The 11,759-nt window shown below is 41.3% G+C and overlaps 1 protein-coding gene across 3 annotated transcripts; it reads left to right on the top strand.

Annotated features, from left to right (window-relative positions):
• The first annotated feature begins 1,440 nt into the window (after positions 1 to 1,440).
• Positions 1,441 to 10,792, top strand: SLC25A51 (solute carrier family 25 member 51). Of its 3 annotated transcripts, none has more exons than XM_080667764.1 (2): positions 1,441 to 1,510; positions 7,506 to 10,792. In XM_080667764.1, the coding sequence occupies exon 2, from the start codon at positions 7,548 to 7,550 to the stop codon at positions 8,439 to 8,441; it is 894 nt and encodes a 297-aa protein (XP_080523890.1). In that variant the 5' UTR covers positions 1,441 to 1,510; positions 7,506 to 7,547; the 3' UTR covers positions 8,442 to 10,792. The 3 variants fall into 3 exon arrangements, with proteins under 3 accessions (XP_080523890.1, XP_080523891.1, XP_080523889.1); XM_080667765.1 differs by lacking the exon at positions 1,441 to 1,510 and adding an exon at positions 1,889 to 2,002; XM_080667763.1 differs by lacking the exon at positions 1,441 to 1,510 and adding an exon at positions 5,720 to 5,844.
• The last annotated feature ends 967 nt before the right edge of the window (positions 10,793 to 11,759 follow it).

Below are 11,759 nucleotides of genomic sequence, written 5' to 3'. Positions count from 1 at the left end.
CCTGATTCATTTATTTTTCACTTACTACATCTGAATAGGAATTCACACAGGACAGGGCAAATATAATTTTTATACAAATGCCCTTCCCGAACTGTTGCCTGATTAATCATTCCAAACCGCTGCATGGCCTTGTCATTATCCTGTGGAGTCCAATATCTATCTCTGTGCACCAATGACATGCCAGGTGCGTATGTCTGACAGTCGAGATTGGCACTATCAGACCCTACCACCGGACCTTTACAATCTTATCTCCTGCACCTTAACTTTCTCCAGGAGTCCAAATTCCACCCATTCATCCCCCAAGACCCAGTTCAAAAACCTCCTACCCTAGGATGCCCTTCCCAGTTCTCTCTTGAGGGGAAGGGCCCCTCATGCTTCTGAATTTCCAGAGTCTTTTGTTTTTATATCCTTCACTCGACTCTAAGCTCCCCCAGGAGAGCTTGGGGATGGACAATGGCACACAGGAGGTACCTCAGCAGAGTGTTGAAGTTCGGTAGCATGGTCTCCCACACCCCAGCTCCAGCAGCCCAGACAACATGTTGGAGGCAATATCTACAAAGCGCTCTTGGGGCATCCCCTGACTAATCCCTTCACTCCAGTGGGGTTGCCTGTTGGCTACCCCCAAGCAAAGTGCATACACTTCACATATTTGACGAGCCTCATGAAGGGCCTCTCCTCTCCAAACAGACCTCTCAGGTTTCCTTCAACCCCTCCCATCTGCTGCCTGCCTCCCGTTTACAAGTTAGAACCAGACCACTATTTCCACTACAGTAACTCTTACAAGCGCCAGGGGAGTGCATGCAAGGCAGGCGTGACTTTTCAGACAGGGGTTTGGGCCTCAGGGACCAGTGACTTGTCCAAGGTCACTCCCACTAAGTGTCAGGACTATTACCTAACCTCGGCCTCTAAACTGCCAGTGAAGTAGATAGAGCCAACACTGCAAGTTGTCTGAGGTCAAACGGAAACGGGTTAAAAGTGACTTATAAGTCCTAACCTAAAGCACACTAAGTGTTCTGTAAACTGCGGTATCGGTAGCTGTGAAGAGGCCACTCCAGGGGTTTATGAACCAAGGCTAGAAAGGGGGGCCAGGTGGGGCACTTTCACCCGCGCCCGCTTGCCAATCACAACAATCAATTCCCACTGGCGCTCCGACAGGCTGCACGCCATAGGAAGCGTTGGCTGTCTGTGGCCCGGCAAGGCCACCGTACGGTGCCAAGGGTGCGGTGTTCTGTCTGAAGAAATTCCAAGGCCTCAGGACCAGTGTGATGGGTGACCCGCTACCTACCCTGCGGCGGCGAGCGTACTCTAGAAGGTCGGCGTCACCTGATTCTCGCTATTTTAAAGGAGGGGCGTGGCGGCAGCGGAGGCATCTCCCTCACGTGATCCGACTCGGACGGCGCAAGCGCGTCAAATTGGGGTCGGTCAAGGTCTGCGCCTGCGCGGGCTCGCTCGCTCGCCGATCCGGCGGCCGGCGGCTACCGGGCGTGGAGCCGGGCGCCCGCGGCGATGGGTGAGTGCCAGAAGCTGTGGAGAGGGAAGCACGGGGTTACTCTGGGCCTCTGGGTGGAGGGTGTGGAAGCACGAAGGAGGGGCTGAGGGGGCGCACTGCCCTGGCCCTCGCGCGCTCGCACTGCGCCCCTCCCGACCCCCCCGGCGCGGGTTCGGTTCTGCGCTCTCGAGGTTCGCGGCCCCGGGGACCGCGTCTGGTCCCCGCAGCGAGCTTTTCCCGCGAATGAGGCTGCGTGTTTTTTTCGGGCGCGCCCCGAGCAGGGAGGTGCCTGGGAGTGCCCGCGTACCGCAGGCGGGGAGGGGCCGCGCTCTGCCTGCGCCCTGGGAAGAGGGCGGCGCTGGGAGGGCGGACGGTCCCCCGCTCCCGGGGTCTGGGATTGCGGGACCCCTGACTCTGTGGAACGTCGGAGACGGAAGGGGCATTCCTGTCCAACCCTCGCCTCCCCGGCCCTTCCCCTTCTCACAGATTGGCCCAATGGACGCCTGGAAAGAGGTAAGTTCAGTCACACAGACAATGCTTATTCTGCGACACCATGTTGCTTCGTGTGGTGCGAAACTCAATGTACAAACAAGGTTTTGGGGGGAGGGGGGATGGTGTTGTTAATTGTAAATCTCTGTACTGATTATTTGGTATTAAGCTTAGCTGGATGGAGCATGTCAGTGCCTCAGCTATAGTTACCCTTTAGGCATGATTTTTATTTTGCCCCTTAACAGCTAGCTGTACACAGCCGGTCTTAATTAACACCTGTTTCTCTCCCTGTAAGCTGTGAAGCCCTGGCTAAATGAGTAGCGACCTGGCCACTTTGAGCCTCCTCTGCCCTTGCTTTGAAAGGATTCCATGAAATTAAAAGGTGCTAGAACCGGCCCGGTTCCCTAGTGGTTCCAGAGCACCGGTTAGGCACTTTGGAGTCACCCTTCGTGCATCTCAGGGAAAAATCACAAGCTCTTATCTGTAAGAGAAATGGACTTGTCTGTTCTCTTCTTTGGTAAATTAAAGTAAGCTCAGAGAAGTGGATTTTTTTAAGTTACAGACATTGCTTTATATTTGTAGTAGCAAGATAATGTCATAACTAGCACTAGAACCCTGGCTGATCTTGTTCCGAATGCTGAGTCAGATCTGCGGACTGGAGTTCACATCCTTTTGAGAATTACAATCGCCTTCTCCACAGTTTTGCACAAAGACCTTTGTGCTGGGATCAACTCTGGGTCTTGTTTATCTAAATGGGCTGTAAATTTAAGCGCGTATTTAGACTTTACACTTTTCTTATGCAACAAAAGTTTGACACTTGCGGTTGCTTGAAAGTCAACTTCATTAACTTCACTTCCTAATGCTGAGATAGTTTGAGTGTTTTAGGGGAGTGTGCAACTATGATAAATAAATTTTGCAATTAAAGAATTTAAAATCAGATCAGTTTAGCAAAGAAATTTAACCATGTTCATGGTATAGATAAATATAAAAATTCTAAACTTCATTTCCCCAGAATACTGTGCACACTGTCCTGTTGCTAAGTTGAGACCCTGTTTACACCATCCTGGTGTGTAGGATGAAACTAAAGGGAAAGCTTTCAATCTATGAAGTCAGGGTTTCATTACATTCCTTTTTCCTGTGTCTGGGCCTGTAGGTATTTTTTTAAAGTAAAATAGTTCAGTTCAGTGCTTAATAAATGACTTGGTAACCTTTGTTAGCCACTGTTTTCTGCTTAAATAACAGTCCTGTTATTACTAAGAGTCATTACAAACTGGATGAAATAACTTTAATTTGCGAAATTTTAGAAAGTAATGCTAGTACCATATCAGTAAGAATTAAAAATGAACATGGACGAAATATTCTTCAGGTGCACAAATAACTTGGTCTATATTATCAAGGAACATATACTGTTTAAGTAGTTTGTAGGTAGCAACTTTAAAATTTAAAATATGTTGTGTTCAGTATGTACAAGTGAAATTGTTTTCATTCATAAATTGTCACAATATATTGTGTAATTATATGTACACTAGAGGCCCAGTGAATGAAAGTCATGCACTGGGTGCGGGACTTGATCCCTCAGCGCAGCCTGCACCCTCTCACAGTCCGGGACCCCTTGGGGGTTGTCCACCTACTGGCTTAGGCCGGTTCCCTGGGCCTAAGCCAGCAGTCAGGCATCCATCTCGCAATCCAGGACCCCTTGCTCCTTACCACCCACCTGCAGCAGAGGTGGGAGAGGCTCCTGCCACTGTGCTGGCCACCCATGAGCCTGGCTTCTGGCTGAGCAGCACTCCCCCTGTGGGAGCGCACTGACCACCAGGGGGCAGCTCCTGCTTTGAGTGTCTGCCCCCTGGTGGTCAGTGCACTTCATAATGACCAGTTGTTCTGCTGGTCATTCTGCCATTTGGTCGATTTGCATTTTAGGGTTTTATTATATAGGATTAATCAGAATATTTTTGTTGATTATAATGTTTAGTTCTGAAACTGAAAAAGCATTACATAGATGTAAAGCATTTCTTTGCTAAGTTTTAGTATAGTACTAATAAGAGTTTTTAAACTCATGTCAGCTGAAACAGTAAGAAGTAAGGATATTGAAGATTAAGTAATCAACAATTATCAAACTCTAAACTCGGCAAACTTCTTCTTGAGCATCTAGGATTCTTTTTAAAACCCAAAATGTCATTGGCTTCTTTAATTGGTTAAGAACACAAAATGTAACAGGCAGAAGGTCTGTTTAAAAACAAATTAAAAGGCTGTGGTTTTGTTTTTTGGTTTTGCTTATTTCCAATTCTCTTGTCAGATATATACATATCCACAAAATAGTGTGTGAAGGGAAACTCATACATAAGAAGTTGTATCCTGAATTAAGGGAAATAACTGTTGAAACAGGAATTAACAAAGTCAGCAACAGATTAATAATTTTTAAAAAGCCGAGTCTTCAAATACTGCATGGCATAATGCTATTCTATATAAAGTACTAAGTGCTGCTGGATATGAAGGTGGAAGTCTATAGATTTTAGTAAAAATGCTTTTCCAGAAAAGCAAATCAAAACAATACAATCAGCAGATCAAGGAGTGTATCAGAATGTCAACATCTCATATTTGTTATAGAAAATTCTTTTTATCGAGAATGGACTAAAATTTCAGGCCAAAATGGACACTTTTAACATTTCTTACTCTATCCATATAAAGTTCTCTGTTTCTTTCCCCCTCGCCCTGTAATTCAACATGACCCAGTAGAAAGATGGCTGCTTTTAGAATTGGCTATTCTGGTGTGTGTGTTTTTGTGGTGAGAATGTCATAGAACCTGGGTACTTTATGCTCATATGCCATGACTGGCATCCCACTGTGTGCAAAAACTTGGCGAACCTGGCTTCCCACTTTTGCTTCTTCCGTTGATGAAGGTCAGCTGGAGGTGGGTGTATTTGTCACTGTACCTTTGAGACTGGAGGACAGTTGCCAAATATCAGGTTCCATTCCTGCAGGATCTCTCCTGTGGACCATGAGAAAAATGTTCTTCTCCTGAACATAAAGAATATGATATGATGCAGAAAGCCAAAACAGGCTTGGACTCTGAAAAAGAGTGCATATACAGTCATCCCAAATCAAAGCCACTATGGAGATGGTACAGATTGTGAGGCGACCATCAAACCACAATTCTCCACAGAATATCTTAAAAAGTAATGAAAGTTTTACTGAAAGGAAAATGCATAGCCTTAAAATTATGAAACAAAGAAAAATAAGCGTCTAACTAAAAAAATGAGAATAAAATAAACGTAGACAAAGCAAAAGAAAAGTGATAATAAAAGAGGGAAATTAAAAAATAGTAAAATTGGAAAATTCAAATGCTGGTTTCTTTGTCAAGATGAAAAGAATGTAAACTAGATAAACTGGCTAGCCTGCTAGCCCTGGCTGGTGTTGCTCAGTTAGTTGGAGCTTCGTCCTGTACACTGAAAGGCAGCGGGTTCAATTCCTGGTCAGGGCACATGCCCGGATTGGGGGCTCAATCCTCCAACCCTGGCAGGAGGCAGCTGCAGGCAGCAACTGATCAGTGTTCACTCTAACATCAGTGTTTCTCTCTCCCTCTCTCCCTTCTCTCTCTAAAAATCAATTTTAAAATATTAAAAAAAAATAACAGGCTATCTTGCTCAAGAAAAAAGGGAATATAAGTACACAAGATTAGAAGTATTTTTTAAAAATAGAAAGTGCTTTGTGAGACTATAAATAAACCAGGATTTTTTTTAAAGGAAATCCAGTTATCAAAATGACTCCAGAAAAGAGAACCTAACATCCATTAACAATGGAAAAAATTGAAAACGCTACCAAAAAGCTACCATTCCTCAAAACACCAGGCCCAGATGGTGTCACAGGTAAATTTGTTTTGTTTTTACTTAAGTACAGTTGGTATACAATGTTATATTAGTTTCAAGTGTATAATATTCAACATTTATATACCTTACAGTGTGACTGTCTCACCAAGTCTGGTATCATGTCACCATGCAAAATTACCACAATATTATAAATGAGGAATTAGCCATAGAAATGTTGAGTGACTTGCTGAAGATCACACAGTAGCTATGTGGTGGAGCCAGGATTTGAGCCCAGGCAATTAGCTGTAACTCTTACAAGTTGCATGGGTTCTGCCTCCAGTATCCACATGATCATCCCAGTTGCTTCTTACAAGTATTTGACCAGAGTTCAAGGTAGATTCCTGATTTAGTGTTTGTGGGAAGGAGTGAAGATGGTTGAACTTTAGTAAAACAGGAATAATATATATTCCCTTCTCATGTTTGAAAACTAAGAGGCCCTATTTTCAGTTGATCATTAGTACTAGAAAAATGGAATCCATTTTTTTAACATGTATTTTATTGACTTTTAGAGAGAGAGGAAGGGAGAGTGATAGAAACATTGATGAGAGAGGAACATCATCTGCCTCCTACACGCCCCCTATTGGGGATCGAACCTGCAACCCCGGCTTGTGCCCTGACCAGGAATCGAACTGGCCTGGCTTTAGGACCCGACGTAATGGTACTGTCAGCTGAGTTTCACTCTCATCTAATCCTGCAGGGTCAGTGGCATTGGTTTGGGTGTAAGTGTGGAAACGAGCCTCAGAGAGGCACTGCAGTTTGCCTTTTGTCACTTTGGAACTTGGTCTCATTGGTCTGACTCTGTAGGCCTTTTGTAGTCCTGAGTAGGCCTCGTTATGGTCACTAACTTTTAAAAACAGAGTCAATAGATGGAGATAAATTTAATTGGAAAATGTAAGAAAGGAAAATACAGTGTTATTATGAAATTAGAAAATATAAACTAATTTTAACTTTTTATATGTATATTGATAAAAATAGGGTTTTACTATGTCATTAAGTGAAGAAGCATATGAGAAAAACATAAAATCTATAGAGTGAAAATGGAACCCCCCTAAATAAAGTAGTATGAAACAAACAGAAGTATTGTTGGTTGTTGTTTTTTTTCTGTAACATTTTTTTATTGATCAATAAAAGCACTCACTTCCTCTCCATCTCTCTCTAAAATAAAATTTTTCTTAAAAGTTATTCTGGATGCCAAAGTGCCTTTATGTGGATTAATATTTGTGGTCTTAGAAATTAAAACAAAATTTAAAAATATTAATTTACTTTAAAATAACGATAAAAATCGTTATATGTTAACATAAACAATATTTTCATGAAAAATAACTTGTTCAAAAAAATTGAGAAGAGTATAATTTACAGTTTTGCAAGTTTCTTTTAATGTCTGGCTTAAAAGCTAGTTCGGGTCTCATATCTGCTTCTGCATTCAGTCTGTTGTACTAGTAAGTTGTTTTGGTTTAAGTATATGCAGAAAATCCAGTATCACATCATATGTAGTTGGAACAGGGAGGACCTCCAGGAGTCCTCGGAAAAACTTGGAGAACTGCTAATCTATAAGGGGAAATGTAATAGTGTCCAGAAATTGGAGGAAGTTTTCGGGGAAAAAATCCATGTGTTTAACACTGTTTTTAAAGGTTTATCTGTTGTCATTTTATTATTTGTAGGTTAAAAAAAATCCTTCATGAAGAAGACAGATCTTAAGCCACATGATGGATTCAGAAGCTCATAAAAAGAGGTCGCCAATCATATCATCTTCAAAACAAGATATATCACCTCATATTACAGATGTTGGTGAAAGGAAACATTATTTGTGTGGCTGCTGTGCAGCTTTCAGCAATGTAGCGATCACATTTCCCATTCAGAAGGTCCTCTTTCGGCAACAGCTGTACGGAATCAAAACCAGGGATGCAGTGCTTCAGTTGAGGAGGGATGGATTTCGAAACTTGTATCGCGGAATTCTTCCCCCATTAGTGCAGAAGACAACTACACTGGCACTTATGTTTGGTCTGTATGAGGATTTATCTTGCCTTCTCCGTAAGCATATCCGTACCCCAGATTTTGCAACCCGTAGCATGGCAGCAATACTTGCAGGGACAACAGAAGCAATTTTCACTCCATTGGAAAGAGTTCAGACACTGCTTCAAGACCACAAGCATCATGACAAATTTACAAACACTTACCAGGCTTTCAAGGCACTGAAATGCCATGGAATTGGAGAGTATTATCGAGGCTTGATACCTGTTCTTTTCCGTAATGGGTTCAGCAATGTCCTGTTTTTTGGCCTTCGGGGTCCCATTAAGGAGCACCTGCCTACCGCAACAACTTACAGTGCTCACCTGGTCAATGATTTTATCTGTGGAGGTCTGTTGGGTGCCATGTTGGGAATCTTGTTTTTTCCAGTTAATGTTGTAAAAACTCGCATGCAGTCTCAGATTGGTGGGGAATTTCAGTCTTTTCCCAAGGTTTTCAAAATAATCTGGTTAGAACGAGACAGGAAACTGACAAATCTTTTCAGAGGTGCCCATCTAAATTACCACCGGTCCCTCATCTCTTGGGGCATAATCAATGCAACTTATGAATTCCTGTTAAAGATTACATGAGAGAAATAATTAAGTGCCATCTACCAACTGACTAGACCTTTAAAGAAGAATGTAGTTTGGCCTCGTTCCTAATTGGCCAATATAAGTTGGTGTCGTAAGTTCAGGGCACAATGAATTATGGCAAAGCTGTTTTCCTTAAGCACCAACAAATTCAGAATAAAAGGTTTCAGTAGAAAAATTTAAGGTTTTTTTTTTGTTTTTTGTTTTTTAAAATATGTTTTTATTGATTTCAGAGAAAGGAAGGGAGTGAGAAACATTAATGATAAGTAAGTCATCGATTGGCTGCTTCCCGCATATCCACTACTGGGGATCAAGCCCACAACCTGGGCTTGGGCTCTAACTGGGAATCGATGCTCCACCACTAAACCACAACGGCTGGGCTGTTTTGTTTTGTTTTGTTGTAATTATTACCTGAGAACTTTGGCTAATTGCTTGGTTAATAGCTGTCTATCTGATGGATGGTTTTTGATGAGGAAACTAATAGCCAAGATAGTCTTTTGCCCCAAATCTTTAAACCCTTATTAAAACATAGTGGCCATGACCAGCCAGAGAAAAGGCTCTTAGGTCCCCTTGAATTCTCAGGCTTACTTTTATTACTCCATTTCTTGCTTCTCTCCTCTTAAGAGGAGTTGCAAAGTATAGTCTTTGCTAAACTTAAGCATATACACAAGGAGCAGGACAGAGAAGAAAGCTTAATAGGTGTAAGCTTTTCATGATAAATTGTTTGTATTGGTTTTGAAACAGCACCTGTTAGGATAGTCATTATTCACGCTGTTTCTATTTAGGCATGGTAGACTCCAGCAGCTAATGAAAGCTCCATTTGCTTCCTAGATTTGAAAGCTTTCTGTTTAATTCTGAATGTGACCTTAAACCTGTCCAAAATATCCCCATGTTAATTTCACTTGTTTCGTTGCCAAAAGGTGGGGAGATTTAAATTTTGTCATAGGCATTTCATCTTACTAAGTTTCATATTAATTATGCAAAGAAAGATCAAACTCTCTTTAGCTCAATTTCTTTGAATTGTTGCCAACTTAGCAAACAGCTTTGGGGGGTTTTCCCCCTTTGGGTACTAGTTTGTCTTATTCAAGTATTGTGTTCTCTTGAAACTCCTTTTAGAAAACACTTCCATAAAACTTGATTTTGAAAGTCTATTTAATAGAATCCCAGGTTTTTATTTCTGGTTTCTCAATGTTTTGTTGGGGGGAGGGGGGTGCTCAGGATAGCTTTCACCTCACAGTGTTAGCTATCTTTTTTTATTTTATTTTAATTTAGTTTTGGAAATAGACTTGCATTAGGATTTTCATATTTTGGGAACCCAATTTTACCATTTTATCATTAAAACAATTTGAGAGGATCAGATCTAAATAAAGACATTTGAAGGGTTGATTTCAAATTTCTAGACTTTGTTAATAGCTGGATAGATTAGTCATCTCTTATCTAACAAACATATTTGTCAAAGGAATCGGATTTTAAAATATATTTTCCCGATAAATCAGGCAAAATGATTCATACAACAGTTGAATGATTAGTAAAACATGAAACATCCTAGAGAGTGGTTTATTTTTTAAAACCTACATCTGTAAATATGTAGTTAAGATTGCTTTCCAGCATCTGACATGGCAGAGTAGTTAGGATTCTTACTACCAGTTTTTCACAGGCTGGGTAATTGCATATGAAAATGTGCACGTAATGACCAAAATAAAATCAGGTTCACAATTGGTAGTTTACTCAGTTTCTGGGCAGATAGTCCAAAACAGATGTTTACCTCTACATGCAGTATGGCTGGTCAAATAAAATGAACATCCTTCTTCCAACCAAAAGGATTAGGAAGCATAATCAAGCATTTGTTAGGCAATAATCAAGCTCAGGAGATTTACAGCAGCTCTGCTTGACAGTGTTGTGTTAAAAATGGCAGTTTACTTTAGCAACCAAGGTGCAGATGTCAGGATTTTAGAAAACTGTCACCAAATAAATGTGAGTAGCATCCTTGGGCCTATCAAAGAGTCAAGAGTGAGGGTTGGAAGCAGTTCTTTCAGAAATGAATGACATTGGTACTGTGGTGCATGACCCCCTCATTTGTGTGTAAGCCCCTGAGTACTGCCTGTCTAGGTGCTCAGCATGTGGCAGGTGTGTTAGCCTGGGGTCATGCTCTGGCCCTGGGAGGGGACTCCCCGGCTTTTGGTTCCACAGGGCTTGCTTTTGTCTGTACACTCCATGCAGGTGGTAGAAACCTAAGTTCTAAAGCACTTTGTAAAATACAAGTGAACTGAGAATATAAAGGAGGATGCTTTGGTTTCTGCTGTCTCAAATATGTGGTATTTACAAACAATAAATATTTTTAATGGTTATAACTCATATTTTTGGATTTCTTTGTCACCTTTTACAGCTTTTGAAGACCAAACTGCTACATTACCAGGGATGGTTCTTTGTTGTCCTATAGACTTCTTAAATTCGACAAAAAGTTTAACAGAACTTGTAACCAACAGCTTTGTCTGAACTTGAAAATAAGTCAAATTTTTGTTAACAAGTAAGATTCTACCTATTGTTTTTACCTTCAGTGTGAATTAGTACAGTAATTCTGAAAAGGCAAATATGATTTAACTATTTGAAAAGCTTTAAAAGTGGCCCTTTCTGTTACATATATGTGCCACAGACTGCTCAGGAGCACAGGGCACTTCTGGTCTTGCCTCCTATATTCATGTCTGACGTTATGGATTCCATGTTTAACATACGTAGAGTGGTATGAGCCCTCAGGACTGCACCACAGACTAAACACAACCTCTATAGGGTGGGAAGTTTGTGTATCTGTTTCATTTGTGTTGGAGACAAAGTTGATGTTGTCTCAATAGTCAATATTCATCTTATAGTTATATAATCACCTATATATTGTGAACTGTGCAGTAAAACAGAATTGTGTATATATAATCATTCTTTGGAGATCTGAAATTCCCTAGCTCAATTACAGTGGTAATACTCAGAAGGCTGTGCAAACGTGTGAGCGAATAATGGGTGGTAGACAGGATTTGTGAAATGGGATCTGGAGGGCTTCCTGGTAAGCCAGTCATATTGACCAACACTGGTTCAGTGTAGATGAAGTATGGAGCATGAGGGGTCAAAATGAAGGCTAGATAGATCATATTTGAAGAAAGGCTTGATTTCTTCTAAATGAAAATAATTCTCTTTGTTTTCTCATGCATATAAATGCATATCAAAGACTTGAACACCTATTCTTACATTTGAGACTTTTTAATGCTGTTTTTTTCCCCTTAATATTATATATTTGCTTAAATGGCTCCCAAATTATGGGGCAATCTCTTC

The sequence above is a fragment of the Plecotus auritus genome, assembly GCF_963455305.1.
Source record: "Plecotus auritus genome assembly, chromosome: 5".
Taxonomy (NCBI): domain Eukaryota; kingdom Metazoa; phylum Chordata; class Mammalia; order Chiroptera; family Vespertilionidae; genus Plecotus; species Plecotus auritus.
Note: the sequence above shows the minus strand (reverse complement) of the source record. Positions and strands in the feature narration are given on the sequence as shown.